A 17544-nucleotide genomic window follows, 5' to 3' on the forward strand; every position below is an offset into this window, starting at 1 on the left:
TGGATTTTCTGTCTGCAGTTATTTGTCTAGTTGTTGACTTAGAAGCTAAGAGAGAGTAGCAAAATCCCCAACTGTGATTATAGATATGTCTTTGACTCTCTTTAGTTCTGTTGGAGTCTGTTTCAAACACTTTGAAGCTCAGTTATTAGGTGCATACTCACTTAGAATTGCTATCTCTTCTGGTGACTTGGCCTCTTTATTGTCATGAAATAGCCTTCTTTTTCTCTGGTAATCAGACTCACTTTCTTGTCTGACATTAATATAGCCATTTCATCTTCCTTGTGCTTGCTGTTTGTATACTATATCATTTTCCATTCTTTTATTTTCAGCCTATCTGTGATTTTATATTTAAAGTGTTTCCCTGGGCATGGTGGCTCAAGCCTGTAATCCAACCTACTTGGGAGGTGAAGATTGGAGGATCATGATTTGAGGTCAGCCTGGGCACCAATGAGGTGTCCTGGGTAGGGTCCTGGAACAGACAAAGGGCATTAGGTAAAACCAGGGAAACTAAATAAACTATGGATTTTAGTTAAAAATACATCAGTGTTGCTCACTAAACCATACTGATGTAAAATGTTAATAAGGAAAGCTGGAAGGAAGAGGAGGGATGGGGAAATTCTGTACTATCTGCTCAATTTTTATGTAGATCTGAAAATGTAAAATTTAGTAATGTTTAGTTTATTAATAAAAAGTGGTAAATTATATAATCTTAAGGGTTTTTTTTTTTGCAGTACCGGGACTTAAACTTAAAAGGAATTAAAAGGATATAATTATCCCCCTATTATGTCACTAAGTAAAAGTTAATATTTTGGGGGTAGGGGGCAGGGTGGAGAAATGACCCAAACAATGTATGCACATGTGAATAAATGAACAAAAAAGTTAATGTTTTCATTATGACTTTACCTTTTAAGTTTCACCTCAAATTAATTTTTGAAAGGCTTCCTTTCAAAACACTTCAGGAGCTCACGTTAATTATTCCTTCCTTCACTTCCAAGCGGCATCTACTCAGAGGACTAAAACAGCACAAAGATAACCTCTTTCATTTATCTCATCAGATTTTTAAAAATCTGCTCTACCCCCATGAGCTTACTAGAAAAACAAGTGTATAACCAAGAAAACAAAAAGTCAAAAAGAAAGACTGTGTGGAAGTGCCTATCTTTAGCACTATATACACCTTCCAACTCATTTTATGAAGCCAGCAAAACCCCAATGCCAAAACCTGACAATGACGTTGAGGAAAGAAAATTACAAACCACATTTGCTTTTCCAATTAGAAGGTGATGCTTCTCCCTGTGAGTATAACCCAAAGAAACCTGAGCAAGCCTGCTTGGAACACACTATTCACCAATGAATAGGGAAAAGATTTTAAAAGACTCCTTAATGTATCACCTGTCTTATTTCACCATTCTGTCTGGTGGGTTTTTCTATGAAGTGATCAAGCTTTTGCTAACTCAAACTCTTCTACTGTAAACATCATGCCCTGCCACATCAGGATGCCTTGGACTCCTGGCAACTGCAACATTCAGGGAGAAAAGCACCACTAACTGCTCAAAAAATGTCCTCAAGGCACTTCTGACTTCACAGTGACATCACAGCACTCACTCTGCGAAGGACCTGGCACTCACAGGGTCTGCCCACAGTTGCCTACAACTGGGGCATGAACAAGCCCCCCTGAAGAACATGCCCTCATACCAAGGAGAAAAGAGAAAATCAGACACATGCCCAACCCAGTGCCACACTGCCTAAACGCATTTATCCTTCACCAAATATTTATACTTATTACATGCTAAGCTCTGAAAAAGTGAACAAAATAGATCTAATCTCTACCCTAAGCATTTACAGTCTAGCAAAGAATACAACTTAGATAACTAAAATGAGCTGCGATATATTAGCTATAAAAAAGGGAAGTGATGCATGTACAAGAAACATGGTGTGTAAAGGTCCAGGCTGAGAGATCACAATTGAGTTGGCAAGAATGAAAGAATTTCAACTTGGAGAGCAGAACATGAAGGTCAGAGACAAGGGAGAAGGTAGCAAAAAAAAAATTAATCTAGAAGGTAAGCTTGTTGCAATCCGTGGCATTTTGTACTAAAAACTTTACATTTAATTTACATATACTTACACAATGTATAATAATTTAAGCCTCATATTTAAAAGGTAAACAAGATGCATATTCCCATTCTAATTCACAGCTGTCCTAAAACAAAAACTCCTTCAGCTTCCAGGCAGTTTATAGACATCTGTGCAAGGAACTCAGATCAGGAAAAGAAGACTGGAAGATAAGAGAACAGAGGGCATGTGTGACATTAGTGGAATAGTAAGGTCAAATACCTACTATAGGATCTAAAGTCAGCTAAAAAGATTCAGACCTGACAGGATGCACCAAGACCACTAGGTTTTGTGGACTGGTGAAAGTTTTCTGACTGTTTGCCAAATTCTCTGACCTTGTCCATTTACAAGGCTGTTATTTTATTTGGAGAAGAATGACATCTTACAGCCCACCATTTTTCAAATGACTGAAAAATAAATGTGGCTTCCTTCTTTCTAAGTAATGCTCCTAACATACTGAAAAAAAAATATTCAAGTCAGTGTTTCCTAAAAATTGCAAATGTTTTTGTTGATATATGTTTCTAAGACTCAAAAGTTTGCTTCAATCAACCTTTTATTTTTCAGGCAAGATGAATGGCTGGATGGTGTCAAAAACAATTCCACCAAGCAAATACCAATCAAAGTGTTCCTAGAGGGGATATTTTATAAAAGTATTTGAACTACTAAAGCAGAACTTACATTTCTGAGAAGAATGGCATAAATTTCTGCCTCTACTGGCATTATACCCAAGAAAATATTTGAGACTTTTGTCTTTGGACAAAAAAGCACAGGTTACAACAAATCCATCAAATTAATTCTATGATGTTTAACATTAGGCAGTATTTCAGGCCCTCTTTTTCATGAAAAAAGTACTTGTGAATACTATCTAAGTGTGAATGATTGTCTGAGTAGGTGAGATCACACAAATGCCCATCTTTTCCAGTTATTTCTGATTTAATTCTCATTTCACTTAAACAACCCTCTGCTGACTCTGCCATCATTCCTCACCCTGTCCCTAAACCCCTTCCTCTTATCATAGCACTTCCCATGCCTGTTGGCAGTCACACTCTAAAGAGAAAGCTGGAGATGGAGGTGACATGGTAGGAGAGGAAAAGAAGAGAGGGACCTGAGGAAAGGAAATTCTGTTTTCCCTTCCTTTGGGGTCCCTGCATTGGAGCTGTCCCCTAGGTAGGCGTCCCCTTCCCACTTTCAATCTGTTGCCCTAAATGTTCTTGTCCCTGATCCTTGGAACCCCAACCTGGCTCCCATTGCTCTTGTCCCTTTTCCAGCCCTGCCCAGTAGAGTCATTCCCCAGATCCAAGTCCCACAATCAGAGCTTAGAGTGAAGTAAAGAGTATGTTCTTGACCAACAAGAAGCAAGCACTGGAAGGAAGAGGGAGAAGCCCACACTTCAGCAGCACAAAAATTTCTAGAGGCCCAAGTTGGCAGATAAGCCCCCATCAAAATATTATGACTGTAGTCCTCTCCTCCAGCTACAATGCTCAGAGTTGTTTTTAAAAATGGACAGTGCTGGGGGTATGGTGCAGTGGTAGAGTCTGTGCTTAGCATGTGGACCCTAGGTTCTATTCCCAACACACACACACACACACACACACACACACACACAATCAATCAATCAATCAATATTTGGGTGGGTGGGAGCTCAATGATAGAGTGCTTGCCTAGCATGTGCAAGGCCCTGGGTTTGGTCCCCAACACTGCTAAAAACCAGGGCTGGGGGGGTGGATAGCCTGGGAATCAGTCTAAAAAAGCAGTTGCTTTTCTTATCAAAACATTGTTTCTTAAAACACCTGGCACATGGAAAGTGTCTTTAGTCCCAGCTATTTGGGAGGCTAAGGCAAGAGGATTGCTTGAGCCCAGGAGATGGACACATCTATAAATAGATAGCTAGATAGACAGAAAGACAGTCAGACAGATAGATAGCATTGTTTCTATTAGAAAATACCTAAGTGAACATTAGGAAATAATGTTTATAGATTTACACACAATTCTCAGAGCAGGATGAAATGTCAGTCTCACCATGTTTTTAGTGATAGCTAGCATTCTTTTCTAGTTAAGGGGAAAATGGTTTATGTTGTACATGCTTCACTCTGAACATTATGCAGCAGTTAAAACTTAGAGACAGTTGACACTCCTCCAGGATGGAGAGGGGACCCTGCAAGAAAGGAAGAGTGTAAGAAAGGTTTGCTGGGATTGTGAAGGAGAAGAAAGAAAACGGAAGGATGAGGGGCTTCCAGGGGCCCATCCTGGGGCCTATCCCAGGGCCCTCGGTGGGGATGGTGCTGGACATAGTATAAGGGTCTGCTTATATCATCCCTATGATGTAAACATGACTTCATGAGTGAACAGCAACCAAGACCATCCTTTCTAATAACAGGTATGCATTCCCAACTTGCCATACCTAACACACCTTGAATGCTAAAGCAAAACAATCTTCACCTTGGAAACAGAAGAAATGTTTCATTCCAGAGTATCTGGTATTGTACCAATTTAATTAAGTCTCACAACTATCCCTTTAAGTCACACATTGCTGTTTTACAATGTCTGAAGAAATCAAACTAGTGGGTAATCCACAGGTACATGGAAGTTATCAGACCAATAAAATTTCTGCAGTCACTTTTAAATATTAACTAAAATCAAATCTCTAAAATTTTAGTGTTTAATTTTCTGGATCCCTTGGTGGAAGTCTTCATGGAAACTTGGTCTTATTTGTTTTCACATTAATTAAATAAAAGTACCATAGTGGAGGAAAATGACTTTTACTTTGCTTAGAACTTATTTTAAAACTTATATTAAATTGTTGGTCTGGCAACTAATTGTCTCTCTTAAGGCACACACTTTGACCTTTTGTTAAGAAGTAAAACTTGCTGACAAGACTAAAATCAAGCCTACCAGTTTTGTTTAAACTTGCAGGAGTTGTCAGTATATAATAGAGAAATTGTCAGCTTGTTCTGTTTGTGGTTAGTTTCAACCTGCTGATTGTTTCTGTCTCCTGACCCAAGAATCATGTGGTGCTTATATTTTTAAACCTCCTTCTGCCTCCTATAGAGGAAATGATGAAAATACCTATATACTCGAAACACAGAGAAAGCAAAACCCCAAAACCAAAACATGGCGAGTACTTTTAACTAGTGGCCAGCCTAGGAATCCAGCATTAACACTTTTACAGTCTTCATTTGAGTCTAAAAATTTATCCTATAGAAATATTTGCATATGTATACAAAGATGTATAGATGGAGAGGCTGGCAGAGTGGCTCAAGTTGTAGACTGCCTGCCTAGCAAGCATGAAGCCCCGTGTTCAAACCTCAGTCCTGCCAAAAAAAAAAATAATAATAAATAAATATATATATATATATCCGTACATATATATATATATATATCCGTACATATATATATATATATATATATATACATATATATACACACGTATGGATGGAGATATTCTCTACAGCATACAGCATTGTGGAAATAGGAAAATGTATAGAAACAACATAACATCCATCAGAAGGAGAATAGCTAAATAAGTTGTGAAATACTGTGCAGCAGTTTAAATACACAGAGCAAAGAGAAGGAGAGAGAGAGAGGGAGGGAGGAAAGGAGGGAAGAAGGGGAGAGAGAGAGAGAGCAAGAGAGATAGGTAAGTAGACAGATAGATAAATTGACTGATTCACATGGAGAAGTCTCCAGCAGTGCTATGTTAATAAATCAAATACTCTGTATTTCTATGTTGTGTCAGTAGTGTGCAATAAAAATATATCTATGAGCTATTTTTGTAAAAAGACTGCAATACCAAGTGTTAGTGAGGATATGGAGCAACTGGAACTCTCAACCACTGTTTAGTGAGAGTGTAAAACAGTTGGAATCACTTCGGAAGATTATTTGGAGTGTAACCTGCACATTCCCATAGCCTAGTAATTCCACTGTTAGATATCTATCCAAAAGAAAAGAGGTGTTTATACCCATAAAATGAGTTGTGCAAGAATGCTCACGGCAGCTGAATTCATAATAACCCAAACTGAAAACAACTTAATGTCTATCCATAAACAAACTGGAATAGTCACACACAAAGGAAGACTACTTAGCAAAACGGAATAGATCCAATCACAAAACATGAATAAATCTCAAAAACATTCTGTTAAGGACAGGTAGATACCCAAGAGTACATGCTGACTGTATGAAGTTTCAGAACAGCAAAACTGATCTATCATGACAGAAGTCAGAATAACGATTAGCTCTGAGGAAGGGTACTGACTGTAAGGGAAACTTTCTAGGATGATGGAAATTTCTATATCTTAGTCTGGGTGGTGGTCAGACAGGTGTATGTGTATGTTAAAATCAACCAGTTGTAATGCATGAGCCCAAATGCACTCACTTGGACTGAGGTGAAACTCAGAGGTATAGGGCTTGCCTAGGATGAGGTTCTTGGTTCAATTTCCAGCATTGCAAAAAAAAAAAAATAGTGCATAAATCATAAATTGATAAAATACTAGGAAGGAAGAAAAATGAATGAAAAGAAGGGAAGAAGGAAGTTAGGATTGAAGGCTCAAAAATTTTTTCAGAAAGGATCTGGGTAGCCAGGCACAGTGTCTCACACTTATAATCCTAGCTGGATGCAGAAATTGAAATGATCAAGGTTCAAGGCCAGACCAAGCTAAAAGTTAGGGAGACCCTAAACAAAGCCAGGTGTGATGACACACACTTGTAATTACAACTACTAAGGAGGCATAAGTGGAAGAATCTCAGTCAGAGGCCAGCCCGGGCAAAAGTCACAAGACCCTAAATGGAAAAATTGCTAAAACAAAAAAGGCTGGGGGCCCATGGCTAAAGTATAGGGCATTTGCTAGCAAGCACAAAGCTCTAAGTTCAAACCCTAGTATTGCCAAAAGAGAAAAAGAAAAAAGAAAAGAGCCACACGTGGTGGAACATACCTATAATCCCAGCGCTCAGGAGGCTAAAGCAGGAAGATCAAGAGTTCAAAACTAGCCTGAGTTGACTAGACCATGTCTCAAAAAAAAAAAAAAAAGCAAAACAACAACAAAAAAATTACTAGACAGGAAAAAAAAATTTTTAAGTAAGTGTAATTTTAAGAAGGTTTCTTAAAATGCAATTGAGACAGAGGCTTGGGGGAAAGGGGGGAGAAATGACCCAAACATTGTATGCAAATATGAATAAAAAAAAAGACAGAGATTCGGGATGTAGTTCAATGGTAGAGCACTCTTGTCTAAAATATACAAGGCTGATCAATATCCAGTACCCCCCCAAAATTTTAATGTTTTAAAGTAATAAAATAAAGTACAGTAAGATATTTTCTATAGTGTACTTCTCATACTTGATTTATAATACATGGTACCTTAATTCCAAATCTATTACACTTTGGCTTAAGTAAGTATAAGTGAGTATCCAGTATGTACCACTGGATACATTTCAGTAAAGTTTCTTTTATGTGAATAAGAACTTTATTTTCCCATAACACACTAATGTTAGAATGTCAACAGTTAGGAGAAGACCCTAGGTGGGAATTTACATAATTCATAACTTGTTTTTATCAAAGTCATTACTCTTCAGGAAGACGTCTGCTCTCTGAAAGCTAAGACCAGCTTAGCTGGTAAGATCAGGCTCTTACATGGATCTTACCAGCTCCATGTAAAAGCTGGATAGCAAAATTATAGTAAAATCAGACAGTGGAACTCAAAGACTCCAAACCTGAAAAGCCATCTGTTATAATCACCTAAGCCACAATGCAGCACTGACAAACTAGAAAAGCAAGCGGTGAACTTGGACACACAGGGGAAATAAATGTGAATAAATGTTGCAGAAATTATAGGATTTCTGTAGGGTGTAATGGCTTATAATGTGAAAAAATTAGATCTACGATAGTTATGTCAATATGTTAAGATCCTCAGATGATGGTAATACTTAAAACTTATCTTATTTTCCCTATATTTAAAATGATTAAAAATTGTTTAAGTATCACACTTATGAAATTAGGTAAAAATATTATCTTAATAGCTGATGCTAGAATTCCTCTTAGGAAAAGAACTGTCTTTGTTTGGGAAAATAACTTGTTTTGTTGTGTGTGGGAATTGGTGAAAGCAAGGAAAAAAATTATTTTAATTTTGTACCATATAGGATAGAGGGAGAAAGTGCAAGAAGCTAGCGTAAGTCTGAGAACCGTGTCTAATGGAGGGCCAGACAGTGTATTCTGATAACAGGGTGGCAGAAGGGTGCCTGGGAAGAGGGGTACCGAAGGCTGCAGCCGAAATGCTCTGCATGGCCTCAGTGTATACTCCTCCTCTCTCCCCCTGAATCTTCTACATTCACAGGGATTGTATGTGAGTAGGTCTTTGTAGAAATTGGGGAAGAGGATATGTCTAGGCCAGGGTTTCTCAACGTCAGCGCTGTTGAACAATTCTTTGTTGTAAGGAGCTGTCTTGTGTATTCCAGCAGCAATCCTTAGCCTCATGCCTACTAGATACCCATCGTACCTTCCTCAGTAGTGACAAACAAAACTCTCCAGACATTGTCAAAAGTCTCCTGAGGGACAAAATCACCACTCCAGTTGTAAATCCCAGTTGGTTTAGACCTAGACAACCCAGGACAAACAGCATGCATTAAGTAGGGAGCGTGGAGGGAAAGGTGACCTTGAGAAGCAAGCTCCCTGATGAACACCTGAAAGTTGAGGAGAGATGGGGGCTTCCAGCCACTAAAGTAGACCTCTTACTACGAAACAAAAATGCTTAGAAACTCCTCACTCATTTTCAACATCCAAAAAGTTATTACATGTATAAACCAGGACTTCACAGGTGTAATGAAAATGAAGCAATAATTGAGGAGGAGTGAATGCATGGAAACTGAGTTTAAAACAATAGTGAGTAGGTCAGAAGTCTGATGCATGTATAATACAAATCCAAGTGTGGCAATAAAACAGATGGAGGAGAAACATAATAGAAGAAAATTTTCCCAAGTCAAAGTGAGACTGGAATCTATAGATCAAGAGGGCTCACCACGTACCAGGCAAAATTATTTAGTCTAAGATCCTGGAACAACCCATTAACATTGTTGAGAGCCAAAAGAAAAGTCTATAAACATCCAGGAAAGGGTTGGGAGGAGAGGGTTATAAAAGAAATCTATCAGGTTGGCATTAGACTTTTCCTCCATAAAACTAAAGATGAGACAGCTTGTAGAGGCTGAGTTGGGGTGAAAAGAAATGAAGGGGAAGAGTGAAACCCTAGAATTTCATGGCCACAGCTAAGTTTATATGAAATGAGAGAGACACATTCTCAGACATACAGGGCTTAGAAAGTTTATCATCAGCTAGATGCTGATGGCTCATGCCTGTAATCCTAGCTAACCAGGAGGCAGAAATCAGGAGGATCATGGTTTAAAGCCAGCCCAAGAATAAGAGTTTAGGAGATCCTATCTCAAAAATATCTCAAAATTAAAAAAAAGTGGCTCAAGTGGTAGAGGGCTGCTAAGCAAATGTAAGGATCTGAGTTCAACCCCCAGTACCACCAAAAGAAGAAGAAGAAGAAGAAGAAGAAGAAGAAGAAGAAGAAGAAGAAGAAGAAGAAGAAGAAGAAGAAGAAAGTATATTATTGAAGTTCCTTCCTAAGAAATTCATTCATTCTAGTTTAGATTATTACAGTCAAGAACTTCATGCACCGCCCAATATAGTGGCCACTACAGCTACCAAACAGGTGAAATTTAGCTAGTGTAACTAAAAAGCTAATTTTGTTTGTTTTATTTTATCTCAAGTAAATTTAAATCTAGATAACCACATACACATAGCTAGTAGCTACTATGTTGGACAGTATAGTCTAAATATCTGAGATAAAATAAACATCAAGGATGAAAAAAACATTACTATAACTATGGTTTTAAAATATTGTGCAAACATAAAAAATTCTTATAATATTATATACATAGAACATTAATAATTCCCTGAGTCTAAAATCTCTTAATGGCATGTTCACATTTCACTCTGAAGGGAAGAGCCAAAAGGTGCTAGTTCATTACTAATATTGTTAAATAGAGGGACATGGTTCTGATTATTTTTTAACCCATCAGGGTAAAAATATGAGAGGAATAAAAATAGGATGCATAATTTCTAAATCACCTAAAGAGGAAAATTTTTAATGATTATTTAAGTCCCTTCAGGCTGCTCTAACAACATGTTACAAAACTGCCAGGGTGACAACTCACACCTGTAATCCTAGCTACTTGAGAGGCTGAGATCAGGCTGATCACAGGTCAAGGCCAGCCCAGGCAAACAGAACACAAGACCCCATCTCAACCCATAGCTGGGTGCAGTGGTGTATGCCTGTTATCTCAGATATGCAGGAAACATACAGAGGAGGATTTTGGTTCAGGCAGGACTGGGCATAAATGACAGATCCTACCTGAAAAATAATCAGAGCAAAAAGGGTTAGAGGTATGGCTCAATTGATAGAGCACCTGCCTAGCAAGTGTAAAGCCCTGAGTTTAAAAGCAGACTGGGATATAACTCAGTGGTATGTCACATGTTTAGCATGCATGAGACCCTATATTCAATCCCAGCACCAAATAAATACACAAATAAATAAATAAAGCAGACAGACAGTCACAAAGCAATCCAGGGGCAACTATTGCAGAAATATCACTAAACAACTCCATATAACTCTGTAAAGCCTGACAATTGATATTTACTGTAACAACTCTGAGTTAAAAAGTGCTCAAAGAAGCACTGTTAAATAACAAAGAAGTCTGTTAACAGACAATGACTTAAGAAGTAAGACGTTCTTAATGCATTTTTAAAAAGAGATGATCACAAATGTTATTAATAAAAAGTTAGAGTACCTACGGAAGATCTTAGCTACCTACAGAAGATCAGAGCAACTCACTCCTAGCAAGTCCCCCATAGCTGGAGTTTTACTATACCGAAAAGGATTTTATGGTCGGTTGCATCCACCAATACAAATCTGGAGAACAATCTGGAAGGAAATGATTAATGACTGCTTCTTTGCAAGGAAGTTTAAAAATAAGTAACCATAGGCATATCAGAATCCATGTTAGCACAGCACTGGTGACCACATGCAGCTAGCTTGTAGATGACATTTTGGCTTAAATCCATATTCCAAGCAGGATTTCGGTACTAGGTAGGCAGTTGGGATCTATCAGCTATCAGAGTAAAGTCAGCAGGTCACATTCCATCATACAGGACACACTGTAAACTAAAGAAACAGCTATTCCAATCCTTCATACTTGCCTCCTTTGCTTCTCTTAGGAAAAAAAAAAACAAGACTAGAAAGACCAGGAAGAAGAGAGTGATTATGCTTCTGTCTGTGGAACAAAGATTAGCAAACTGCCATTGTTTTTGTTTTCAGCATGGTTATCAGAAAACAAAAACAAAAAGATAACTTCTACTTCTGAAGCCTGATTATTTGAAAACAGATCTAAATATTTCCTCCTCTTTCAACAAAGCAGAAGACGCCCTTTGTTTTACTTATCTATAAGGTACTTATTGGCTGATATGTAACTTGCTTCTATTTCTATATAAGTTTGACAGTCAATCTGAAGAAGCTGTTGCCTGAATTACTCTAGAAACCTCTCATTGTTTTATTTGCCAATTGTTTTTTAATTCTCAGCTCCCGCACCCCTCAAGGCTAAACAGAGAAAAACATAACCATAACCACAGTTAATATCCCTTTAGCACTCTCACCTCTGAGCTCCTGTTTGTCTTTTGTTTGTTCCTTTTTCATTTAAATAACCTTACTAGTTGTTCTTTCCTGATTATGAAAGTAATACATAGTCATTGTCACAATTCAACAACATAAAGGTGTATGAAATAATTAATGACATCCCCCCCAAAACAAACAAACAAACAAACTTATTTTCCTCCCAAGGAAACCAATGTTAACAGCTAGGTCTACATTGTTTTATACAAACATATATAATGTATGTAACTTTTGGGGGTTTTGCCTTTGTTTTCAAACAAAAAATGGGGTATTATATATACTATTGTGCATTTTGTCTTTTCAATCTTAAAAACCTGCCATGGACACTTTCCAACTCAAGATAGATGATAGATAGATAGATCCATTCTGTCTTTTTAATGGGCACAAATTATTCCATAAGATGGGTGTCCCATAATTCATTCAACTATCACCCCGCCTTTTCCAGCTCATGAACATGTGAGATAAACTCTTATGCATATACTTTGTGTCCTTTCATTTCTGTAACAGATTCCTACACATGGGATTTCTGTGTTAAATGAGGTATTTTTAAATGTTTAAATGTTATATTTAAACGAAATTAATTGTAGAACTTCAGAATTTCTTCATTATGCCAAATTTTGGTATAAACCTTTCATAATGCTTTGCATATTTTATTTTTAAAACCACACACATTATGTCAAAAAAAAACCCACCCGTCACTTATGCTCGTGTAGTTATAAATAAGTAAATGCTTAAGTTATGGCTGTGATGGCCAGCGTTAAATCACTGTGCAAATGCTTATGCCTTGGTTTATGAAAGTAGTAATTCATTGTGGAAACTCCACCCCCATGGCCATGTGGCAGCTCTCACATCCTGTGACTCCCTCCCACTGAGTGACTATATACAGATCAGGACCCACATATTTCCTAATTGTCAACAGTTAACCTTAAAAAGTATGTGGCAGGGGAGACAAGTAAACAGCAACAGACGACAAATTGATGGCCATTTTGGGTTTCTAATATCTACAAATTATTTGCAACACAATGAATAATTCTACTGGTCTACATTAGAGACTGTTCTCCATAAAAAATAAAAACTATAACCAATACGTTGCTATTATTACACAAACCTTTCCAAAACAGACTCTTCAACCATTTTTCAATAGAATCATTGATTGAATCACATTTAACATTTTTCTCTATTTCAGATTCAAGATTATAATTGCAAACTTTGAAAAAAAAAAAGCCTCAAAGAAATACATTAACCAACGAAGCTCCTTAAAATTTAACCTCAGACTCCTCTGTATATTCTAAAGACCTGATCACCAGCACAGACTGTAGAGACACAGCAAGCTTGATACAGAAGTATGTGACATGCAATTAATCTCCATTCATACCCTGCTTTACTTGTCAGCAAACAAAGGTTCTGCTTTAGAAGGAGATCTGAAGACTTCAATTAAAAACAGTCAGCTAACAAGAAAATAATCTAAGCTAAAGGAAGGTGGCAGGTGCAGAAATGAGTTGTTTACCAAGGTGTCAGTTTTGAACAATAAAGAAATGCACATCAAAAATAGGGAAGGAGTGGATTTCATTGCAAGCTTCTGAAAATAAAAAGGCGTTTCCTACCAAGGCTGCACACAAAACTGAAGTATCATGTAACAAGCTTGTAAAATAGGTTTCCTCTCTTCAAATGACAGACACCAATAAAATAATTACTTTATGTCTTTGAATGCAAGAGGAGGACTGAACTTTTTGCCACAGTTCCTCCTCTCCTGGAAACCAAAGACAAGTTCAACCTGGCTTCACAAGACTAATACTAAACCAACAGCATTGGGAAAAGGCTGGATTTGCTCCTCCTTACACCCAGAGAATGTTCTTTTCTCCTCCAAACAAATTTTTACTCCTAAAGTTTACTAGGGTGGGGTCACAGGCAAAATAGATTTTGGAAACTTCATCTTAAAAGAAATACCTAGTGACAGCTCTTACAGAGAAGCAATCCAGAATGGAAACAGTGCTACAAACAGAAACCAAAAGGACTTGCCAAATATTTGATTAGGAGGCATTTATACCAAGATAACAAGGTAATGGAGATATAAAACCAATTAAATCGAGGGAAACCAAAAAAAAATACAGCTTGCCAAAAGTTGGACCTGCCCAAAGCAGGCCATCTGTTAAATATGTGTCAAATGTGTCACTAAGATGCCAAAAGGCTTAATTCTGAACAGTTCCTCTTGGGACCCTTATGGAACTGCAGATACCAGGCCTCCATTCTCCCTTGGAAGGCCAGTTGTAGGAAAGCAAGGAAAAATGACTTTGGCTCTGTGAGTCAGACAGATGATACTGCCCATCAGGGAAGTGTATGGAGAGTTAGAAGTATGTATTGAGTGTTGGAGAGTGCGGCCTTGACCCTTTAAAGGACTGCTTAGACTCTAGATTTGGAGGTGAAACCATCACAAGGTAGATACTTCTAGAAAGGAAAGGAATGCAACTTTTCCTTGGGTCGCATAATGACAGCCCTAGAAGTCTGCAGGCTGGTAAAGGGAAGCCAGGGGTTTCCTCAATGACAAGAAGTCAGTAGCCACCAGGCTTGGCCCACACCTGTGAGTCCCCCTACAGTCCCCTTGGGGGCCTCGGGGATCTCTGCGCAGGAATGTGCAGGTCTTCTGTGGGCTGAGAGGAGGTCAGGGCTGGGGAGGGAGGAAGAGGGAGAAACTCTACAGACATCAGGAGAGCCCTAGGGAGAAAGGCACAGGTTGAAGACCAGGCAAGGTGGCAAGAGAGACCAGGAACTTAGCCTTGAGGAGCTTAGTGACCTGGGAGGTGACTTGGAGAGGTGGAGACACCTAGAGGAAAAAGAAAGTGTGGGACTCAAAGGAGTGACAGGGACTCTGGAGTGGGAGGATGGAAGGCAGACGTGGTGTGTGTGGTGGGGGAGGGGGCTCTGGACTCTAGAAGCCTCGAGGTTCTGGAAGAAGGTGAATGAAGGAGCTGGAAAGACATTCTGGCCTTCGGAGGCCCTGGTGTCTCCTCCTGCCTTCAGCCCAGCCCTGGAGGGACCTCCGGAGGAGTCGGGGCGAGGGACCTGGGGCTGGGCGAGGGCGTTACCTTCCAGGAGCCAACGGATCTCCTCAGGGAGGACAGCGGCCTGCATTTGGCCGGCCGGGAGGAAAGCCGCAGCGGGTGGCGGGAGAGGGACGTGGGGCGCTGGATGGCGGCTGATGGCGGGAGGCGGGCTGCGCGAGGCACCTGTACCTCTGCAGCTGCCGAAGGGCGGGGCCGCGGGCCGGGCGCGCTCAGGAAGCGGCGCGCGCAGCGGGCCGGGGGGCACGCGGGGGCGCGCACCGGGGGGCGCAAGGGGCAGGGACGCGGCGGGCCAGGGGGCTGCCGGCGCCAAGGGCGAAGAGGGGCCAGGGGACGCGGGGCACCTGGACGCGGGTGCAGGCTGCACCCACACAAGGCCCAGGAGGTGGAAAGGTCGGGGCACATAGAGCGGCCCTCCGTGCAAGGCCAAGGCGTGCCCCTCTGCCCGCTCCCCAACCAAAAGACTTCCCACAACTTCGAGGAACCAGGGCTCTTGGAGACACCGTGCTAAGCACTGAGCATTTGACCTCAAACGGGTTCAGAAGGTCAAGGTGATGCCTGGAATGGGGCGCGGGGAAGCAGAATCCAAGACAGAGGTGCGCCCTGGCCAAGCATAGCGCCCCTCGGTTGCCATCCAGTTCGCGCCTCCAAGCCAAGAAAAGAAGGCACGCCATTTAAAGGGAATGACTGGAAGTCCCAATAATAACATAGGCCACCAACATTTGGAAGAATTGGAGCGGCACAATAATGGGACACAGTGAGCCAAAATGTCCTTCCTTCCCTGTGGCTGAAAGGTTATGGGTAAAGGAAGCTGTGACTGGAGCAGAAAGCTGAGGGAGAAGGGAACAGAGAAAGGGCGAACGTGAAGCACAAGATCAGATCGCAGGGTCGCGCCATCTCCTTCTCAGTCGTAGTGCTGTTGGTGCCCATGTCCTGGTTGAGATAGGTACTGGAGAGGTTACCACGGCTGGAGCTTGGGTAAAAGCTGCACAGGATCCTCCGTGTTATTTCTTACAACCCTCCGTGAATGTACAATTATCTCAAAATAATTTTTTTTCACCAATAGACCGACTACGGTGAAAAGACATAGAGTGGCATGCGTGGTATAAGCAGGGAGTGAATACAAGGGAAAGATGGAAGTACCGGTGGGTGTGGGTGTGCTTAAAGGCGCATGTGGACTTGACACCCCCCATGTGGTGCGGCCTGAACACCACACCAGGCTTTAAAGTGGGAGGGGGGACTTGCCATGTGGAAGGATCAGAGTAAACAAGGTTGAAAAGGTGTTCTCCAGCTTAAAGAAGAGTTGCCTTCCTTTACCGGATGGTATACACACACTGAAATCGTTAATATAAATTGACGCTCTATTATGAACAGACACGGAAGTCAGAATGGGGATTTTGAACTCAATTAAGCAGTTACTAGGAACTGAACCCAGGGCGGCAGGCATGCTAGGCTAGAGCTCTTACCACATGAGCCACTCCCCTCCCTTGTCCTTTTGTTTATGTTTTGCTTTTTAAGATAGGGTATAGCTAACTTTCTCTGGACTGGCCTCTCCCTCCTCATTAGTTGGGATTATAGGTGTTTACCACTAGGCCCAGCTGCCTCCTGGAGAAGTTTTTTTCCAGAGATACAGCCTCAAGGTTGCAACTTCACCTTTTAAGGGGTGCAGCAGCTTTGATCACATCCTGGCATCTTGGTTCCATAGTCTCATGACCCACCTACAAGTTGCAGTACATTGAGGTAAAGGGACAGAGGCTGGCTTGAGTTTCTGGGGAATCTGGTTCCTTGGTGCTCATCCTCCTACTTGCCCTAGAAAGTATGGCAATGAGCAGCCTGCCTTTTCCAGGCTCTGGAGAGAGTGCCAGATACCCCTCTAGGGCCTTTTTACCAACCTCATGGCTCCACTTATAAAATTGTAGTTAATCTGGAATCATTTTGGAGTACTTATGACATATGCTTAAAAGCAAATGAAGATATATGAGAACTCTCTGAACTATTCTCACAAAAAAAAAATTGTAAACCTAAAACTTACTTGAAAAAAAATAAAACCAACAAAGGAAACAAAGCCTTCCCTATATGTTACCCGCAAACTTTGCCTTGCTTTCTCTTTTGGTGATGGGAAAAAATTTGACAACTTCCTGCTCTGCCTCAAGAACATTGTGTCCCATGCTCATTTAGCCTAGGAGCTCATAGTTGTTTAATAAAGGGCAAACCTCCAGGCCTCACTGTCTATCTCAGCTTACTCCTACCTACAGAGACAGCAGAAATACTCAGGGCAGGTTTTCTACTTCCATTCCTCCCCACACAAATCTCTGACTTTTAGACGGATGAAAGTAGAGAGAGATGCAAGTCGGGTAGTGTGTGGTGGTGACTGGCAGATTCTAATACGGTATTGTCATGTTGCATCAAGGTTCCCCACTGCAGACAGAAACCTGCCTCCACACTTGAGTGCGGCCCCTCCTTAATCATCTGAGGACCTGGTTCAGCAGTCAGCCTCACTCCTAATGACATTCTGTTAAATGGACAAATTCCTTTGAAGCCTTGTCCTTCTTTGAAATCCAATTTCGCAGGAAGCCAAATCTGATTGGGGGTAGCCATGGAAACCACACTGAGGAGTCTTAGAGGAGGTGGAGAGAGGCAAGGCAAAACGTGATAGTCTAGAG

The 17544-nt window shown here is 40.6% G+C and overlaps 1 protein-coding gene across 5 annotated transcripts in view; it reads right to left on the minus strand.

The window, feature by feature from the left end:
* Positions 1 to 15057, minus strand: part of Skap1 (src kinase associated phosphoprotein 1) — a 288040-nt gene extending 272983 nt beyond the window's left edge. For all 5 annotated transcript variants that reach the window (XR_012438612.1, XM_074045942.1, XM_074045941.1 and 2 more), the window contains exon 1: positions 14906 to 15057. Coding sequence is in view for 4 of the 5 variants with exons in the window: in XM_074045942.1 (XP_073902043.1) it covers positions 14906 to 14951 (46 nt within the window). In the remaining variant the exon portion in view is untranslated. The remainder of the gene's footprint in view (positions 1 to 14905) is intronic.
* Between the last annotated feature and the right edge of the window lie 2487 nt (positions 15058 to 17544).

Source organism: Castor canadensis, chromosome 11 (assembly GCF_047511655.1).
Source record: "Castor canadensis chromosome 11, mCasCan1.hap1v2, whole genome shotgun sequence".
Classification (NCBI taxonomy): Eukaryota; Metazoa; Chordata; class Mammalia; order Rodentia; family Castoridae; genus Castor; species Castor canadensis.